The 21,224-nt window shown below is 37.1% G+C and overlaps 1 protein-coding gene across 2 annotated transcripts in view; it reads left to right on the top strand.

The window, feature by feature from the left end:
* WDR37 (WD repeat domain 37) overlaps positions 1 to 21,224 on the top strand; it is a 48,207-nt gene that overhangs the window by 10,052 nt on the left and 16,931 nt on the right. For both annotated transcript variants that reach the window (XM_055804728.1, XM_055804727.1), the window contains 8 exons: positions 3,525 to 3,621; positions 6,096 to 6,191; positions 6,359 to 6,423; positions 12,097 to 12,232; positions 13,663 to 13,734; positions 15,830 to 15,874; positions 19,532 to 19,608; positions 20,962 to 21,199. In XM_055804728.1, the coding sequence (XP_055660703.1) occupies positions 3,525 to 3,621; positions 6,096 to 6,191; positions 6,359 to 6,423; positions 12,097 to 12,232; positions 13,663 to 13,734; positions 15,830 to 15,874; positions 19,532 to 19,608; positions 20,962 to 21,199 (826 nt within the window). The remainder of the gene's footprint in view (positions 1 to 3,524; positions 3,622 to 6,095; positions 6,192 to 6,358; positions 6,424 to 12,096; positions 12,233 to 13,662; positions 13,735 to 15,829; positions 15,875 to 19,531; positions 19,609 to 20,961; positions 21,200 to 21,224) is intronic.

Here is a 21,224-nt window from a genome sequence, read left to right as displayed (position 1 = left end):
AAGGTATTAGTGGTGCTGTTCTGCATTCCTTTCCATAAAGTAAACAAATACTGCCTGCTTGACAGAGGCATGAGCTAACTGAGATTTTTGTTTGTGTGGGTTTGTTTTTGTTTGGTTGCTGTGTTGTTTTTTTTTTTTTTAAATTTGGCTCAAATGAAGGTGTGATATTCTATGTATTAAATTTAAGGGAAGAACAACAACAGAGTTTATTTAATCATGTCAGTCTGTGTAGTGGATGCAGTCTGGAGCCACTTGGGAGTGTTCCACATAATATTGACATTAACTGTAGGTAAGGTTCCTGTAGGAAGTATTTGAAGTAGTTCTGCCATAGATAAGCAAATATCAGTTTGAAAACTATTTATTGTCAAATTGAGTGTGCAATGTTAATGCAAGCCTGGCAAAGATCATGCAAAAAACTTTATTTTTATCAGAGAAGTGGTTTGAAATGCTAACAATGTTTGGCTACGAGAAACCTCCCTTTATGGACTCTGCAGATGCTCTGAAGGGAAAACCTTGTCTTTTCTCTGTTTTGTGACTTTTTTTTTAATTGAATCTATTATTCATAAATTACACTGTTAGTTTTCTGGGAACTAACGGAGCCCAAGCTGTTGCTTCTAGTCTTGTAGGAGTTGGAGAATGTAAGTACTTGGATGGAAAACTGTTCACGTATTTGGACTATTTCAGCCTTACTTCAGGGAAGGAGTGAAGGGTGGCTGAGAGGTCAAGCCGTACTGTCACTTCTGTCTAGTAAATCAAAATTTTAAGCTGTTTTAGTACTTCTGTCAAACTCTGTAGGTGTATTATGCTGTACTATTTAAAACATTTACATATTTTAAGTGTGTTATGTATCATCTCACTTAATTTTGTTGACTTTTAACCTTGAACAGCCAGTGGCGGATTCTAACGAGAGTGTTAAGGCCCTTTCACAGTGTAGCTTTGAACCGCATGAGATCTACATAGGTACTTTTGCAGATAAACAGATAACATTATTGCATGGTATTTTAATAAGCTAATTTAAATAATGCCAACTTTAAAGATGGTAAAGTGGATGTGTTTTACTATGCTGGTTACTTGAGGATGGGTTTAGATCTGCTTATGCTTTCAGGCTCTGAGAAGTGCATTGAAAACCTTTCCTACCTCTCCTTTTCTATTTCAAAAATTGTAGGACAACTTAGTTTCTTTCATAACCTTGCTGTATGGGATTATTGGGTAATTGAAGCAGAAATAATTCTTCCAACTTCAGTGTTTCTCTTAGTGTTTCATTTGTATAGTATTCTTGTTTAATCAATTTCGTTTCAAGTTGGTTTTAATCAGGATCTGTTTCACATTCTGGTTGACACAATGCATGAACAAAAGTATTGTCTCAAGGAGGAGGCAGATGAAGATGCAGGAAGGAATATCGTGGGGGGCGTAAGCAGCATAGTGCCACTTCTTTGAGCACAGTGCCTGTTTCAGCACAGTGCCACAGCTTAAAGTAGCTGTGAAACTGGTCTAAAACTGAATTATGCACAAAGCAGATGTGCTCTGTCATGGCTGTTAGTGGTTTGTCTTGCTTTTTGCTTTAAAACTGATGTTCAGAAAGAACTTATAAAATCAGGATCATGATAGGCTTTTCTAATTGTTTCTGAAGAAATAATCATGACTGTATGAACTGAAATGTGAGCGATACTAAATTCTGGTGTTTAGATGCTGGCTTGGTGGAAGGCGCGTGCTGCCCTCGCATGGCGAGTGTGCGCACGATTCCTCCTGATCCAGTCACTGTGGGAATGGAACGGATTTCTTTTGGTTTGGGTGTACAGGAGCACTGAAGAACAAAACTAGCTATATTCATCCTTAAACTTGCATTGAATAATGAAGCTCACTCGAAATTGGGTGGTGTCCTGTGATAACATTTGTACTTCCATTCCAATAATGCTTCTTCGGTACTTCTAGACCTGAAATAGTGGTTTGTGCTGTGGCAGAATCTCACTCATTTTCTTTTTTTGCTCATAGCTGATGATGTTAAGATTTTGAAATTACATATTTTTGCTTTGTTTAAAAAAGTAGATGTTGCTGATGGGCAGATTCCTTGTATATTGGATAGGTAAACATTGACATATTTGTGATACGATATACAAGATACCATATTAATTTCATTTTGAAATTTGGTAATTTGTTTCCTTACATAGGTATTTCTCAGGTTTTTAATATAGCTGCATTATTTACAGGTTTTTCCAATAATAAGATGTTGTCTTCCTGATTTCTGAGGTGATGGGTTAGATATGCTACAAAGGAGTAGTTGAGCTTTTTCATTGTTAGGGGAAGGCTCAGTTAAGTGGAAACTTCTTTTAAAATACATTTTTAGCTGGCTACCTAGATAAATAAGTGCAGTAAGCCAACCTACGTCTTGTGGTCCAACAACAACTGAAGAGTGGAACAGGTTTAGTAGAATTTGTGTAGTGAGCAAGGATGGATCAAAAGATGATCCATCCTTGCTCACACTTGTAGTGGATTAATTGATTATAGTTATTAGAGTAGCGACAATATTTGTCCATTCTGATTTGCCATTTTTTAGTAGCATGCTATGCTTTAAATTTAAAGATGTTTGTTAGTACTAGGTTCTCAATACTGCAGTCAGTTGTTTTCTGCTTTACTCGCTGTCTGCTCAACAGTGTCTGATAACAGAATCATTGATACAGTGAGAACCTTGACTCCCAACAGAAATCAGTACTTACTTGTTTTGGATATGGTATGCATTTGTTCTGGGACAATATGGTGCTGATCTCTGTTTTATAGGCAGATTAATAAAACTTAAGTAACTTGCCAACAGAAACTTGGTCAAGCTGTGTATTGAGCTCAGATCATATAAATCCTGTGTTAGTGGTTTTATTACATACTTGGTTTTGTGCCTCAGAATTGCTATGTTGATTATGGTGAAGGAAATAATCAGTCCCCTTCTGTGAATTTGCTTCAAAATACTTTCTGTGAAGATGAGATGCTTGATTAATCACTTCCTAGGGAGGGGAGGATTAGAAATTGTAGTTTGTTTCCTTCACAGTTAGTTGTGGTTAGTGACAAAAGTAGGTAAATGTTAAAAATAAACTATCCTTTCAAACTTGTCTCAGGCTTTGGTAATAAAGTGCTTTGTGATGACAACTTCCTATCCTAATGCAGTCAACTTCTGAATTACTTTGTCAACCAAAGGTATTCTTTCTTCCTTGAACTGGAAGCACCTTGACATTATATTGTAATTTTTTTCCACTTTTTTTTTTAACAAGTTGTACATGTATCTTGGTTTTATAAATTTTCTCTAATGAAGACACCCCCCCAGGTGATTTGAATTCTGTCCCTTGAAAGATGAGTATGTAAAATGAGTAATTGTGTGGTGCACAGAGCTTTAAATTTTGTGTTCTACACCAGTAGTAGTTTTAATTTCCCTTGTTGCTGGGAGATGGAGAGAACTGTTAAAATCGGTTTAAGATTGAAGAGTAACTGCATAAAATATATGTAAAGAAAAATATAAACCCCGATATTTTGCCTCCTAGGATTCTAAATTACCATCATCTGTCCGGAATACACTCCTTGAACTTTTTGGACAAATTGAACGGGAGTTTGAAAACCTGTATATTGAAAATTTAGAATGTGAGTATCTATTTTTTCCAGCAATTTATGATTTTTTTTTGGATTTAGGATGTAGCAGTGGTAACTGAGGTGCTTTCCTTGGATACTGTAGTGTAATTAACATAGCTTTTCTCTGAGGAATTTAAGAATTGTTTTGAACTTGTTGTCAAAGATGGAGTTTGTACCTTTTTGTAAAAATCACTTTCTTAGCTCTTTGCCACAAGTAGTGAGAACTGATGTGCGTCACCCTCCTTGGCTCATAGGCCAAGAAACTGAAGTGCCTGTCTCCTTGTCATTCATTGTAGGCTCTGTACATACCATGCTAATCTGGGAGTAACTCCTTTCAGTCATTGAAGTTTGTGGCTTTGTTGTATATTTACAGGCTTAAATTTAATGATGTAATATCAGTAAATAAAATTGGAAAAGTGTCTTTGAAAAAGTTTAAAATGTGGTGGTACTGCTACTTAGTACGTTGCATAACTAGCACCTGCAACTGTTCATTAATTTTGAAGGTGAGCACTCAGATAAAAATTGCAGGTGTTATCTGCAAAAAATGTTTTGTTTAATGACAGGGCAGTCGTATTTTAATTTTTGTGATCCAAGGTGATATAAGAAGATCCAAAGTAAGTAACACAGTCATACAGTATAACCTCTGCTCCATTTTCCTTGCTAGATTTTGGAAGCTTTGTGTGGCTTGGCTTCTGAATTGTGGAGTCTGTCTGATTTGGCTCCAAGTCAAATTTTTTTCCACACCTAATCTGTTCCCACAGTTAAACCAAACACTCATGTTAAAAAAGTTCTTGTGTGCTTTTTGAAAATGTGCTGGGTTTTTATTCTTTTAAAAATTGAGATAGTGTTGGTTAAAGACTATCATCAACACTACACATTTTTTTTAGGGACAGTTTGCACAACTGAGTTCACAGCCTCCTGGTGAGAACTTGGATGGTAGCAAAAAAAATAGGGGTTTCCCTCTCCAGCATTCAAAAATTGTCAGAAAACAAGTGGTGAATCTGTCTGTACCCTCCAGAGTCTGATTATTTTCCTTCCGTTCCATTTCTCTTCCTTCTTCATCTTCTTTCTTCATTTCAAAGTTCTAGTTCACTCCTGGCCTTTGTGATCTCTTTCCACACCCTAGACAGTTTCTAAATTTTTTTTTTTCTGATGCTTGATCTGTTATTTCTTGTTCTTGCTCTAATTCCTACACTAGTGTTGCAGTTACTATATGTAAAGAATCTCAGTTTTTTCCTCTCTGGCATTTCATATGCTCCCTTTCCCATACAACTTAATTTCAGTTTCTTCTTTTTGTTACTCTTTCTAGGCTTCAGTCTTAATCCTTTCAGGCAGTCTTGTATCTGCCTGGTTTGTTTGTTTCAGTTATCTGTTACTACAAGCCTGTCTCTCTGTTTATTTCTCTTTCATATTGTCTGTGCTTTATCAAAGTTTATGTTTATGTGACTGGGAAGACAGAAAAGAGAATCTTGCTTTGCTCATTTCAAGCACTTGGGTGTGGTGTGGAAGTGTAAACTGACTCTTCTGGTGCTGAGAACTGAGACTTATGTGAAATTCTCAGAAATGGCAAGAGTCATACTCCTCATGTATCACATTCTCTCACATTTCAAAGCCTGGGAGTTCTAAAGGAAGTCCTAAGAATCTGTGGAGAGACAGGCCTGGACTTAGAGTATCAGCCTCGATTTTGAGAAAAAAACTATAAACCACTGAAAATGTGCTTTATAGAATGAATTTGAGCAACCTTAACCCAGCCCAGCCACTGGAAATCATTGGCGAGGACCTGATTTGTTCTAGCTATGCCATCACTCTGTCCTGGGTTGATAATGGCACTGGTGAGAGTTATAATTAATTGACAGAAAAGCATGTTCTTGTTATAAATACATGCTTTGTCTGATGTGCAATGAAAATATTTCGATCTTATTTAATGTGTTTCTAAAACAGCTAAATGTGAAATGTATATGTCATTCTATGTTTTTAAATGTATTTCAAAGTATAAAAAACATAAATACATTTGCTGCACTGCCCTTCTTACTGAAACTCTTGAGAGTGGACAGGCATTCAGAGGAGAGTACTATTTTGTGATTAATAAAATCTTTGTTGAGAAGATACTACATACTAAATCTGTGGCTGAAATCTTTCTGATGCTGCAAGTTTTCTGTCTTCTGTTAGATCTAATTCAATACAGGGGTGCCATGTATTTCACAGAAGTGGGTTTGTTAATTCTTAGCCACATTTATTCATGTAAAAGTAGTAAGAAGCCACCAATACTTTTCCTTGGAATCTGGGTCAAGGTTGATCTCTGGAAAATCCAGCATGACTCTTGGTTTGTCTTGGTGAGACCTGCTTTTATAAAGTCACAATTGATCTCTTCTCCTGTCCTAAGCATAAAATAGATTACTTACCATACTAATTCTTAAATGGTATGTTAATGATGTTGTTAAAGATACTCAATTTTTTGTATTAGTGATAATTTTTGGTTTTGTTAGTACGTAGAGAGATTGATACACTGAATGAGCGTTTAGCAGCTGAAGGACAGACAATTGATGGAGCCGAACTGAGCAAAGGACAGCTGAAAACAAAAGGTAAGAGAGCAACAAAGAATCTTAAATTAGTGGTTTTGAATTCACATTTTTGTACTTTGCTGGCCAAAACTTAGAATCTTAATCAAGGGAGTTAATAGCAGTTACTTATACAAACCAGGTAATACTGTATTTGAAATATCTTCCTTTGAATTTGTTTGTCTCAACAGCCAGTCATAGTACCAGTCAGCTTTCTCAGAAATTAAAGACAACTTACAAGGCCTCAACTAGCAAGGTATGAGACAAATTAAACCTTTACTCATCAATGTGTACTCATGAGACTAACATGACTGTCTTTAAGTTGTAAATTTTGGTTTCTTTAAGCTGAGTAGTGCTGTTCTTTAAGTAAATCTGCCTCTTGAGGAATGGTATGGTTGTCTTTGATTCATCAAATACCCACTACTTCAGCCATGCTATATGACATTTATACAATTATTGCTCACCTTTTTTAAAGGATGAATGTTGGAGGGGAGAGAGTGCACCCGCATGTGTATGTGGGATTTCTCTTTTGTAAATAGAACTGAAAAAAAATGCAATTTCATGAGGGAAATAGAGAACTTTGTAGGTAGTGAATTTCTGAATAAAGATTTGGGTATTGCAGTTGAAATGGGAATTTCAGTAGGCATCTGTAAGTGTACTAATATAGGTTAAGGTTTTTTGGCTTTTTTATTACTTATTTTTAGCTATGAGACTAGAACGGTTTCCTTCCTTTACATTGCAAGCCTTGCAAATTAGTAGCTGGTGATCTTTTTTTGCTTGGTCTCTCAGCACAGTTAACCTTTCTCATGTTTTACATTTTGCATATCTGCATCTGTCTGATATTTTTATTTTCCTCTTTCTCTCCCCTTTTACAATTTTCATGGAGAGTTTACCTACTTCTCTTTTTGTCCTACCTCAGGGTCATTTCATGATACATTATTAAGCGTAAATGAGATGTGAGGGAACCACAGTGGGATCTTGTACGTGAACCAACTATATAAGAAGCTCTGTGGTGACCTGTATTGCAGGCTAATGCGTGGTTATGGAATGACTGTAGGTGTCTTGGAAGTACCATCTGTTAAGTAGTCTGAAGGTCTGAGAATAAAAGAATAGGGTGGTGAAATAGATCTAAGTTACTATGTTTTATTCGGTATTTTTATTTTATTGTTTCTCAGACTTTTTTTATGCTTGCCAATCTGATGCATAGAGGTGCCTTTTTTTCTTAAGAGTTAACGATGCACAAATTTTTTGATGAGGCCACTTTTAAATAGGGGCAACATGCTATTAGTAGGGACAATATAGTATTAGCACACCTACTGTGTAGTTGTGAGTTAGTACTTTCTCTAGTTTAGTGGTGGGGCTTTTGTTGTTTGTGTTTTTTTTTTTAAGGCTGGTGTTACATGCTTGTCATCTTTCACTTGCTTGCAATATAGTGCTCATTTTCTCTCTTGGGCAAGGCAGGTGGACCTTGCAACTTCAGCGTGGGAAGCTGGGAAGTATGGGGTGGAGACTCCTGGGTAACTGCTTTGCTTCCTGGTGTTCTGATATGCATGCACAGCGAAGTAGTCATGAGTAGTGGAACATGAAGAATTTAACACCTTATCATAGACATTGTACATAGCTATTATACCAATTGGTAACCAAGAGATGTTGGAATGTGCTGACATGTTTCTTTCCATGACTTTGAATTGAATTTAATAGGGGGTAGAGAGGAGAACTGAGGGAAATGACAAAGCTGAGAGCATCTCTGTCCAGTGTATTCATGGAAACCTTTCTGCACTTCATAGGAGTGGCTTTATTTTGGCAGCTTCTTTCTTCCTACACAGAAGAGTTGAAGCTGTAACCATTTGTCTCTTGACCCACGGAGACTATAGCTAAAACTCAGAGAAGGCTGTAACTAAGTTTCTGACAAATTATGATCTTTCTTTCTGTATCTTGACTGGATACAGTTAGAGTTCCCTAATACCCTGTCAGGGAAAATAACATTTGAAGAGTCTTATGAGTTCAACATATGAGTTCTGAAATTCTTAAGTCTGTGTTTTTTTGTGAGCACTGAATGAACAATGTTGTTGACCAAAAATGGGTTCTGTTTTAAATATAGTGGGGTAGTGATCACAATTTTCTTTTCAGCCCATTCTTTATACTGTTACTGTATGCCTAATTTTTTTTATTGGCATTTTTATTGGCAAACCAAAAAAATTGGTTTTTTTTTTCCTCCTTTTCCCCTGTGGGAATTTAGAAGAAACTTTTTACAAACCAGTTGTTTTGTGTAATTGCAAATGATTACATTTTTCTGATTGTCAACCTCTGAAGAGATTAGGTTTGTTCTGAAAAGAGCTTTCAATATTTGCTTGTTCTAATGTGAAGGCTGATCCTTAACTGCTTTAGTATTGGTAAAATATGCTAAGGCTAAAGCAATCTTTTAATTTTCTTGGGAAAATGCTGAGGTAAACATACTTAATTCAAATCTTTCATAGAAAATACCTATATGGGGATACTTTTCATCCCTTAGCTGTGTTGAAAGTCTGAATATTAAGTTGACAAAACTCATAGCAGAAAAGGATGCTTTTAGCAGCAGAGGGTATCTACCAGTGCCCAAATCCTGAAGAGATAGAGTAGATTTAGTGCTAGGCACTCTTAAAAATATTTTTTTGTGTATGTTAATGGACAAGATCCTGTAATTTAACTGCAGTTGTTTGTAGATGCAGGAATCACTGTGTGAAATTTGTGTTTTGATATTAACAAGGTGGTATTGCTGATGTTAACAATCCCTGGCTGTGACAGTTGTTAAGACATCAGGAAAACATTAGGAGTTTATGCAGAGTCCTAAAATAAACTGAAATGATACGACTTTCTCCATCACAAACTAAATTCCAGGACCTCTGATCCTTTTGGATCAGGAAAAGGACTCCTAAAGGAAGGTATTTCTTCACCCAGCAGTTGAAAGGAATAAAACTTTTTGAAATATGTAGGTTTTGACCTCGCTGCTTAAAGTTGCTCCACAGGAAATTCCATTCAGCAGTCACAGTGTCACGTTGCTGGACTGGTCCTGAGTTGACCAAGTTCTCATTCTTATTTCTAATGTGTCCTGTCTGCTTAAGAGGCATTTTTACAGGGTGTTTCAATTTGTTTGCCATGCAGTTGTTTCAATTTATATTGAGTTTTCAATTGCTTACATGGTAAACAATTGTTTCCTTATTAACAAATTTCTATATAGAAGGACGTACATGAAACTGTATGGATATAAGAAAGAAGACAAAGTTGAAACAGTCAAGATACAATTGCCCATTTACTTGTGTTTGTATATGATAATCTGAAATCTTCTGCAGTTATTTCAAAAAATTTCTGCAGTACAGAGGCTTCTCTTTAACAAGTTGCATGTTATTTAAGTATTTAATTTCCCATCTTGGAAAATTGTTATGTATGGTTAAGGGACCAGGAATTAATCGAGGCACTATCTGGTTTATCCAGTTACTGGTATGTGAGGTGAGGGCAGCAAAAAAGAAAGATGGGGAAAAAAAAAAAGTACAGAAAAAGTGTACATTAAATATCTGTATGGATATCCAGTGTTAGTGTTCTTGAGCTCTTATCTTCCATGGGCCTTTCACTACAAGAAAGACATTGAGGTGCTGGACCATGTCCAGCAAAGGGCAGTGAAGCTGGTGAAGGGTCTGGAGCACTCCTAAGAGGAGTGGCCGAAGGAAGTGTGGTTGTTTAGCCTGTTCAGCTCTACAGCCACCTGAAAGGTGGTTGTAGCGAGGCAAGTGTTGGTCTCCTGAGTACAAACCATTGGACAAGAAGAAACAGCCTCAAGTTGGACCAGAGGAGGTTTATACTGGATATTAGGAAAAATTTCTTCACCCAAAGGGTTGTCAAGCATTGCAACAGGCTGCCCAGGGAAGTGGTTGAGTCACCATCCCTGGAGGTATTTGAAAGACGGTGTAGGTGCAGTGCTTAGGGACATGGTTTAGTGGTGGATTTGGCAGTGTGAGGTTAACAGTTGGACTCAGTGATCTTAAAGGTCTTTTCCAACCTAAATGATTCTGTGATTCCATGGAGACTGCTAATACTCGAAAAGGAGTTTTATAGTCTTGCCATTAAATGATCAATGAAACCACTATCCAGCAGTTTTGGAAAATCTGTGCTTGTTTATGAGTAAGAGATAGTTTCTCCCAGAAAACCTTTGCATGAGCGTTTGACTCAAAATTAGAAAGACAGAACACAAGCGTATGAGCTTGTGGAGTTGAGAGTTGAAAAACTTAAGGTTTGGCATTTGAGCTGAGCACTATATTAGTCCTTAACTGCTTGCTTAATTCTGCTGTTCCACTTCTCATACTTGACTCCGTTTAGTTTAAGGACTATATTCAATGTGGACATTGCACCTGTAGGATTGTATTCCGAGTTTATGAAACTCTGCAGTACGGTTGAACTAATAATCTTTACCATTAACACATTTCCTTTTCATTGCGTCCTTAATGATTGTTTCTCCTTCTGCTGTGAAACTGATTGTGTATTAGCTGTTAATTTGGAATTCAAATAGGGCATTATCATTCATCATTGGAAAGGTGACATGCTTAGGATTTGGAATGCTCTTGCAGATATTCTTTAACTTTTAAAAACGTTTTTGGAAGTAATTTGCTTTAAGGATGTGCTTAAGACCTTCTTTTTTGATAACAAAACTTGATAGGATTTTAACCTTAGTTTATGGTATCTGAAATGAATACATAATTAATTTGCTTAGTTTTACTAAGCTGTAGATAAGTCTTAATGTGATTTGTGTTGAAGGATTTAAAGGTTTTGACTTAACTAGTCAGAGAGATACCTGCCCATAAATGCATGTGGAGGAAAACACTGGTAAATTGAAGTAATCGTTTTGTTTCAGATTTGGAAAGCTTTTCAGATAACTGTTCTCTGAGCCTCAAGACTTGTGGGGTAAAAATAAAGTATTTTTAACAGTCGTTTTGCTTTTTGAAGTAATCTTTTGCCACTCTTGGTTTCAGTTGTCTCTGGAAGTGTTCCAGCAAGACAAACTTATTTTTTTCCTTTTTTAATTATTGTACTCCCCTTTATCTGAAAATGTAGTTTCTGCAATTTGGTGTCTTTCTGTAGATACTGAGTGTTTTCAGCTTTCCTGGACTATACTGACTGCCTTGTAGTTTTACTATTTTTGCTAGACTTTTTCTTCCTTTCATTTGGTATTCCTTACATGTGTACTAATTTGGATTCAGTGAGTCTTCTTTGTTTTCCTCTAATAGCACTGACTTTCAGGGAATGTGCTTATCAAATGTTTAGATGAGTTTGACGCTTTTTTTTTTTAAGCTTTATTACACAACTGGCATATGCTCTCAGGTTAATGTTTGATTTGATTAGCTTTGTGCGGTTTTGAAGAAAAACAGTAGTGAGTCTTTAAAATGAGAATGTTTCTGGATTTACAATAATTATGTAATATGTATTTTTTTTTCAAAGACACATTGGATAGCATGGACTGTCTTTAAGTTATCAGATGTACCTGTTTAGGAATAGGCAAGGAAAGTTTTGAGCATGTTATCTTTTGGTTTTGTTCTGAGATTTTTGTCTTTTTTTTTTTTTTTAATAATTATAATCCTTTACCCAAACTGAACAGGAAGTGCACACTGCATTTGTACAACTTATTACTTCAGTGAGATTGTGTTACTGTAGTACAAAATAGTTTACCTAGTTTCTGTAAGAAGGGGGGTGTTATTAATAAAGAAAAAAAAGAAGAAATTAAGAGGTATGTTTGCATCCAAACTCACTTTCCTACCATCACATGTCAAATTTTTCACAGTAGTGAACTGTCAGAACACTGAGAATCATTATGAAAAAGTTAGTATCTATTTGTATTTGTGAGGTAATTACTTAATCTTGGGTCAATGTGAAAAAAAATATGTTGGTGTCTCTGCTATTTCAGATTGTATCCAGTTTTAAAACTACAACATCAAGGGCAATCTGTCAACTGGTAAAGGAATATGTTGGCCACAGGGATGGTATTTGGGATGTCAGTGTCGCGAAAACTCAACCAGTGGTGTTGGGAACTGCATCTGCTGGTAAAGTTTTGCAGTTTTGTGTTGCTTGAATCTTTAGAAAACCCTGGTTTAGTCCTTAAGCTATAGCAAATCTAGATAAAACCCATACTTGAATAGTTAGCTACACACTGAAAAAGCCAATTTAAAGCTGTTCAGGAGCTGAAAAATTCTTAAATTGGAGTTCCCTTGAAATGTGTTTAACTTCTAGAAGTTTCAGGTATCCTTATTGACCTTTGTAAAATATGTGCCAGTTAACTTCTGTGCAGGTCATGCTCTCCTTAGTCACCTCTAGCCTTTTGGATGGTTTAAGTGGGTGGGCTGGGGAACTGCTTGCTTGGAGAAGTCTCTCTCTCAGGATGCTATACAGCTGTGTGCTATACAGAGATCCCTGCAGACTTTCTATCATAGTATTGTTTAACCTTTGTTTCGTATAAGCTCTAGGCTTAGTCATGGTTCGCATATTCTTGTATTACATTCATCTGGCTTTTGCCTAGGAGTATAGGGGCAGCTAAAAATCTTAATCTTCAGTTTGTGTTAACTTACTAGATTCCTTCCTTCCCGCTTGAGAGGGAACAAGTACTAGTGAATATGTCACTAAATCTGTTATGATCCAAAAATCAATCTAGAGGCTTGTTTATTATTAAATAATAATAATAATAAAAATTATTAGGGAAATAAACCGTAGCCAGTCAAAATTGATCGGTTTGAAGTGACAGTCTTTTGAAGCTGGAACAGAATCTGAAGACACTTACTGGACATAAATATTATGGACCAGAAACCTCTGCTTCATAAACTGAACTATCATAGTTTTTGTGCCCACTGAGGGGCACATTTTATCTTTGTGTGGGATGTCTTGTCTTTGTCCTGGAACGTGGAAACAGCCATTCTCCAGCTTTAAATTTCTCCCCACTTACAGATACTTAATTAATTATTTATTTTGGGGTGTGGCAGGGTAAAGGAGTGGGATTTGGAGCGATTTCCTTTTATAAGTAAGTTTTCATTGTATTCTGCAGTGATCTACGTGTATTTGGGACTTACATGCAGGAAGGAAATAGTTTGTGCGTAGAACTCCTGTTGGTAGTGACTGCCTGACTCTTTTTCACCACTAAATGCTTTCTATGTTCTTTCTGAATCTCATGATACCCAATTGAAGCATTATACGCAAGTGTATAACCAAGTCAGAAAAATATCAGAAGTAGAATTTGCCTTTCAGTACACTGCAAATTAATCAGATTAGGACAGCACCTTTACTTTTTTGGGGAGATGTGTATTAAGTTGTAATGACAGGAAGCTTTTTATATTTTATATATAGGGTGGTAGTCAAGAGCATCTTGTCTGTTGTGTGTGTGAAATCTGTTTCTACATTCAAAGACAACTTGTTCGTTGAATAGGTTAAAAGTGAAAAGCATACGTTTGTAACAATATTTACAGATACTTTTTAATCTTTGTAGATCACACTGCTTTGCTGTGGAGCATAGAAACAGGGAAGTGCCTTGTCAAGTATGTAGGGCATGTTGGATCAGGTAAGATAAGGGCATGTTGTGAAAACTGGAAACTGTGTGGGAGGGGGAAACGTGTTTTGGGCAACTACAGAAATGTTTATTGCGGTTTCACTTGCAGGTTTGCCAACACCATTAACAAGTCAATTGTGAAGTTCCACTAATCTTCATACAGAGAATGTTTTGTAATGTGATTCTTTCTTGGAGAGGCGTATTAAAACAGTTCTGTAAATGCTAAGTGAATAAACAAGTCATATAAAGAGATTTACAGGCAGTTAGGATACTCGGAAGTTAAATGTCAGAACTCATTGAGGTTTCATGCATATGCACAAGAAGAAAAGCTTATATAATCAAATTAGCTGTTTTGCAGGATCTTTGTTATATTTGGGATACAAAATACAGATGCTGGGTGAACATCTATTTGCACTTGTTTATTTAACACATGATCCTGTATAGAATTTGTTGCAGAGTATTAAAGTCTTGTTTTGGAGACAGTTAATTCAATATAGGTATTTGTCTTCCTCTGTCATAGTATGAATGTTTCAGAAGCAGTGTTTTTAAACCCCTGCTTGGGTGGAGAGATGCAGTAAGTGAGTGTTTTTGATGTTAATTTTTGGTGTCCGGTTTGACAAGCACCTCGGTAGCCCCCTTCTATCTCATAATGGGTTACAACATAGAATTTTATAGACTGAGGGTGGAGAGGTTTTCCATAGCTTTCACTTGCTGTTGAGAGCTGAGCAGTTTGAGTGATCATACCCTGCAGTGTAGAGTCATGCACCCACAGAACGAGGAATGCAGTTATTGACCTGTTGCGTTTAGTTAAGTAACTCAGCTAGCACATCACAGGAACTTTGTGGCAAAGGTGCAAATAAAATTAAGTCCTCCAGAGAGTGGTCCACTGCTTCAGCCGTGAGTTCTACTTTTTTTTCCTGCTATATGACTTCTGCCTCCCACAGCACAGAGATGCTAATAGATAGATGCACAGAAACAACAGGTAATGCTATTAATTCATTCAGATATCTCAGGTTGCTTGCTGTGTGGAGAGGTTACCTTTAGGCTCTATAAAGTTATGTGTAAAAATTCCAGTCACTTGCATTTTCATGCTAATAGATACTTATTTTTTAAATTGCTATTTGGATAACCATGAAAATAATATCTGTAACCTGTATTTAAACAGTTGTGTGTAAATAAGTAAAAAAACCCTATATATTTTAATATAAAATTATATACAGTGTAATTCATAAGGTTATATAAATTATATTTAAAATAATGTATTTTTCATTACTAAAACTTTACTTACATTTGACAGTTGATTTGAAATGGAGCAAAGATGTTGCATGCCAGCAGTTGGCGCACGATTGAGTTAGTGTTCAGTGTGAATAGTTTGAGGAGTATCTTTTCAGATTCATTACACCACACCTTCCTGACAGCATAAGCATCTGTTTTACTTGTATGATGGATGGAAATGATTTCTGAGTTCTTTCTTGAAGAACTGTTGAAGAGAATCTTAAGGATTTTGCAAATGAAAGTGCTTAGTAATAAAAGGTATTTGAATCTTATACAGTGAAATAAAGAATGAAGAGCAGCTTTTTAGGCTGATAGGAGTCTTGCAGGACTATTTTAAAATAATCATGTTTTGAGTACATATGATTGCAGGACTGAAATCTAATTTGTAGGATTTGCATTAGGTTTTCAGGCATTTGTTCTTGCAATCTTAAGTAATAATCAGAAAGTTGATGGTCATATATTGGAACTTTTGATTGTGTTAGAAATGAATATTTAAAATTCTCTTTATGGAAGTCCAGAGCATTATCTCCTGTCAACTTACAATTATTTGAATGTGATTTGTTTATCCTCTGTAACATGAAACACTTGTACTAGATTCAGGAAATAACTTGCTAGAAAATATGTTGTTGTATAATCAGTTATGGATGCTTTCCTTGATACTACATAGGTTTCCTCAAATAATATACCATCTTGCCTTATGTCACTTAAGAGGTTGCTATACTACAAAAAATGATTAAAACCGAAGACTTCTTGATTTTTCAATGCTTTTAATGATAAAACATTGTGAAATAATGGTTTTAGTACACTTAAAACTTTACTTTGTTTCACACAGTAAATTCCATAAAGTTTCATCCAACTGAGCAAGTGGCTCTTACAGGTATGTAAAGTTTTTTCATATGCCGAGTATGTTAATCATGATGGCAAAATAAGTGTCATTTGCTAGCACCTTTTTGGTTGTAGTCCCTCTCCCTGCTGCTTTGTCAATATCCCTGTTGACTGCATTATTTTAAGGCATAACAAATCAGAGCTAGATCTTCGCATTTGTTTGTCATACCATTGTAATTTGTGCTTACCTGCTCGAAAACAGACACTTGGAATGATCTATCAGCTGAATGTTCACAAATCCATGTGGCCTGATGAGATTCATCCCAGAGTACTGAAGGATGTTATGCAGGACGCCTCTCAGTCATCTACCAAAGGTCTTGGGAGTCTGGGGAGGTGCCTGCTGACGGAAAGCCAGCCAGCGTTACTCCAATTTACAAGTAGGGGGTGAAGGAAGATGCAGGGGACTACAGACTTGTTAGTGCAGCCTCAGTTCCTGGAAAAATGATGGAGATTATACTGGGTACTGCTGAAAGGCATTTAGAGAATAATGCAGTCATCAGGCGCAGTCAGCACGGATTCACAAAAGGGAAGTCCTGTTAACTAATTTGATACCCTTCTATGATAGTCGCTCATCTAGTGGATGAAGGGAAAATGGTGGATGTAGTTTTTCTGGATTTTGGTAAGGCTTTTAATACAGTCCTTCACAGCATCCTTCTGGACAAGTTGTCCAGCTGTGGGATGAGCAGGTTCATGGTGTGCTGGGTGAGGGACTGGCTGGAGGGCAGAGCTCAAGGGGTTGTAGTGAAGGAGGCTACATCTGGTTGGCAACTGGTAGCCAGCAGTGCTCCTCAGGGTTCAGTTCTAGGGCCGATTCCATTCAGTATGTTTATCAGTGATCTAGGTGCAGGAGTCAAATGCACCATTAGCAAGTTTGCTGATGCTACCAAACTGGGAGGTGCTGTTGACTCTTGAGGGACAAGATGATCCCTCAGAAGGATCTAGATAGATTGGAGTATTGGGCTGTGATTAATCAGATAAATTTTAATAAGTTGCCCAAAGAAGCGCAACAAAGCTGGTGAAGGGTCTAGAGTACAGGACTTAAGAGAAGTGGCTGCGGGAAGTGAGGTTGTTCAGCCTGGTGGAAAAAAGGCTGAGGGGAGACCTTATCGCTATCTACAACTACCTGAAAGGAGGTTGTAGTGAGGCAGGTATTGGTCTCTTCTTCCAAGTAACAAGCTATTGGACGAGAGGAAACAGCCTCAAGTTGGACCAGAGGAGGTTTAGATTGGATATTAGGAAAAATTTCTTCACCGAAAGGGTTGTCAAGCATTGCAATAGACTGCTCAGGGAGGTGGTTGAGTCACCGTCCCTGTTTAAAAGACAGCGTAGATGTGGTGCTTAGGGACATGGTTTAGTGGTGGATTTGGCAATGTGGGGTTAACAGTTGGACTTGATGATCATGAAGGTCTTTTTTCCAACCTAAATAATTCTATGATTCTAATTCCAAATGATGGGTTCTGCACCTAGGACAGAATAATGCCGGGCACAAGTGTGAACTGGTAGAGGAGTGTCTGGAGAGCAGCACTGCAGGAAGGGGTCTGGGGGAGCTGGCTGATGACAGGCTCAACATGAGTCAGCAGTGTGCCCCGGCAGCCAAGAGGGCAAACTGCATCCTGGGTGCATCAAACACACCATAACCATCCAGTCAAAAGAGGGGATTATCTGGGGGTGTTCAGTGTTGGTGTGTCCTCACCTCGAGCACTGTGTGCAGTTCTGGGCCCCACAGCTTACGAAGGACATGGAGGTCCTTGAATGCATCTGGAGGAGGGCAACAAAGCTGGTGAAAGGTCTGTAAGGCATGGCCTACGAGGAGCAGCCAAGGACTTTGGGCTTGTCTAGTTTGGAGAGAAGGAGGCTGAGGGGCAACCCCATTGCTCTCTACAGCTTCTCGAGGAGGGGAAGTGGAGTGAGGTGCTGAGTGAGCTCTTCTCCCTGGTATCCAGTGATGGGATGCATGGAATGGTTCAAAGCTGCACCAGGGGAGGTTTAGGCTGGACATTAGGAAGCATTTCTTTACCGAGAGGGTGGGCAAACACTGGAACAGGCTTCCTTGAGAGCTGATCAACGCTCCAAGCTTGTCAGTGTTTGAGGTATTTGGACAATGCCCTTAACAACATCCTTTAACTTTTGGTCAGCCCTGAACTGGTCAGGCAGTTGGACTAGATGGTTGTTGCAGGTCTCTTCCAACTGAAATAGACTAGAATATAGACTATCTTAACCCTTTTAAAATACATACTTCCAGAAGTAAAGGAAGAGAATATTGAGATACTGACTGTGCAGAAAAAACAGCTGAAAAATATTATGACTGTTGGTGTAAAGGTGTTTTAAGGACTGAGAATATACCATCCGTGCAGCTTCAGGTGTGAAAACTGTCTACTGTGGCTAATACTATGGTTCATATGGTCCAGCAGTTAGGGCGCTAGCTTTGGGATTAAAGAGGTCTGGATTCAATTTGCTGCTATTAGGTAAGTCATTGTAAAATAAGGATAAGTATTACTGAGGTTAAAAATAAAACCACTTTTTCTTTCCGCATCTGCAGTGACCACTTTAAAGGAAGGTGAGGAGTAGAATGCCTTCTATGTAGGCTGACAATGATTTAAGTTTGGCTGTTTGGATTCTCCTGTTTTCATATGTTAACTGTAGCTATTTTTTCAGTACCATAAACATGTTGCTATATAAGCTGACTTAAAAAACCCAAACCAACCAAACAAAAGCTGCCCATAGTTAGATTTTTGTTCTACAGTTTTTCTGCAAGGTGGTTCTGCAAATTATTTCCACTGGAAGTTTTCAGGGGACCTGTTCTTCAGTGTCACTTGATTGATTTAGAACTGATTAAAACAAAACAAAAAAATCTGCCTCCTTGATCCAGAATAGTGACACCAGAAATAATAAAAGGTTATAGCTTTCTTACTTGGTCTATTAGATGAGATATTTTTCCTAGTGCTTTCATGTATATTGCACGTGCCAGAGTGATGCATACTCATGACAAACTGTTCTTCTTAATCAAGAGCTCTCAGCACTGTACCCCTACGTATTAGAGCATGCTTGTTCTGTCCTTAACAAGGAGAATCTGTAGATTCTCTTTAGTTAATAATAGATAAGTCTATTTCCAAAACAAATGCAGTCTAAAATCAGATGATACCTGCTGAGTTGTAAAATGATATTAGTTAAGCTGAGTTGCTTAAGGCAGAAGCAGAATAGCTTCGCACTTGCTCTTTTGGGTTTCTCATTAAAACCATGTTAAAAACATTTGATGGAAGAAATCATTGAATGAAAAAGACCCCCGTGTTCTGATAAATAGCAAATGAAGGATGGCACCTGTTGATGTATTAAATGCCTTCTTCACATGTTACATATTAGAGCAGCAAGTGTAGTACTTAAGTGGATGTTTTCACTGGAGGAATGATTAATTTGGTAGCTACTTATATTTTGCATGAGTTATGTTCATATCAGTATTGAAGTCAGGACAGTAATGGTAGATGTTGAGACTTGCTTACCAAAAAGGTCATAATGGTATCTGTTAGAAAAAGGTGCAACTCAGACAGTATTGCCAAATGTAATGTTAAAGCTTGTTTTTATTGCCCATGGAAATGCTCTTATTTCATTTTCTCTGGTTTTTTACCTCTTTTTTTTTTTTCCCCCTGCGCAGCATCTGGAGACCAGACAGCTCACATCTGGAGATACATAGTACAGTTGCCTACACCTCAGCCAACTGCAGACTGCAATGTAAGCAATCAGCTTACTGCTACTAAACTAATTGCACAGCAATTTCATCGAATACAAGTTTTATAAGACTGAATGTTAAATTTGTGCATCATTGAAAAATTACATGATTTCAGGATTGCAAAAGGTGGGATTTTAAGGTTTTAGTTTAACAGATATATTTCAGCCTTTCTTTTGAAAAAGATTCACTTCGTGTTTTCAAAGATCTGTGGTGCAGAATAGAATATGCCACTGTAAGTACATTAATTGACGTTTTGTTCAAGGTAATAAATGTGTAAATAACTGTTGAATAATTTTTTTTAATAATTCAAATCATAAATAATTATGTTCTTTTTAAACTAGTTAAATTCTTGTAGCTTAACTTACTGAGGCACCTGTATTAGCTGTAGTTGCTGTGAGTTGAAAAATGATGGTTAAAGACTTGTATTTTGGGCATTTATTTATTTGTATCTTTATTGATTTCTAATTGATCCTTGCCAGCATTCATCACACTATCTCATGTTGTTGTCCCCAGGCTTTTATTTAGTCAGTATTTACTGTAGACCGTCAGATGCTTAATTTGACTTAAAAGCACCCATGCTAAACTGTGAAGACAAACATAGTTTATAGCATGAGCTTCTCAGTAAGCTGAGTAGGGACAAGACATAGCTGTGTAATACAAGATATATTTATGAATGGAAAATGTTTGATGAAATTTATTTGATTTAGCATTTCCATTTTGAAAGAGCAGTACAAATGTGTTGTTTTTTTCACACGCAAATATCATGAAAGAAAAGCCTATTTGTCTTGCCTAAGTGAAATAGGGTTCAGAGATCGATGCTTCATGGTTAGCAAAAAAATTTATTTTGCATCTAGTTCACATCAGCCCTGCATGATGACTGTGTATCAACCAGCAGACAAATATTGGTGTCCTGATTTTGACTAATACATGAAAATACAGCTGTAAATGATTGTCTTCCCAAAGATTAAAACAGTCAGCGTCCTGTTCAATGCTTCCTTCTCTTAAAAATCGAAAGGGAAAAAGTCCATTGGTAAACGCGCTCCGGTGAAACTTTAGAGTAATACAGTAAGGGGAATAAAAAAAGGCTTGCCAGATAGTAAAGGGGACAGATAATCAGAGCTAAACAGTTTGGAAGAGATTTTAAAATGAAGTGGTTATTACAACTGCATTTAACTCACTGGTATTATTCCTCCAACTAAGTTTTTGATAGTAAGTACCTGAATAGCCTAGATTCTACAGAATTAAGTCACCCACGTTCACAGTAAGGGGAGTGGAAAGCATTTATGTTGTAAAATGTAACTTAGAGACATTCAGTCTCTTTTATTCTAAATCTTTTTTTCTCTTATATTTTATAGCAAATGTCTGGAGAAGATGAAGTTGAGTTCTCAGATAAAGACGAACCTGACGGAGATGGAGATGTTTCTAGTGATTGTCCCACTGTCAGAGCCCCCTTAACTTCACTGAAAAGCCATCAAGGAGTGGTCATAGCAGCTGACTGGCTTGTTGGGGGGAAGCAAGCTGTGACAGCGTCATGGGATAGGACAGCAAATCTGTATGATGTAGAGACTTCTGAACTTGTCCATTCTCTTACAGGTATTTGTTTACTCACACAAAGATA

Source organism: Falco peregrinus, chromosome 5, assembly GCF_023634155.1.
Source record: "Falco peregrinus isolate bFalPer1 chromosome 5, bFalPer1.pri, whole genome shotgun sequence".
Taxonomy (NCBI): domain Eukaryota; kingdom Metazoa; phylum Chordata; class Aves; order Falconiformes; family Falconidae; genus Falco; species Falco peregrinus.
The sequence above is the reverse complement of the archived record's forward strand: the minus strand, read 5'-3'. Positions and strand labels throughout refer to the sequence as shown.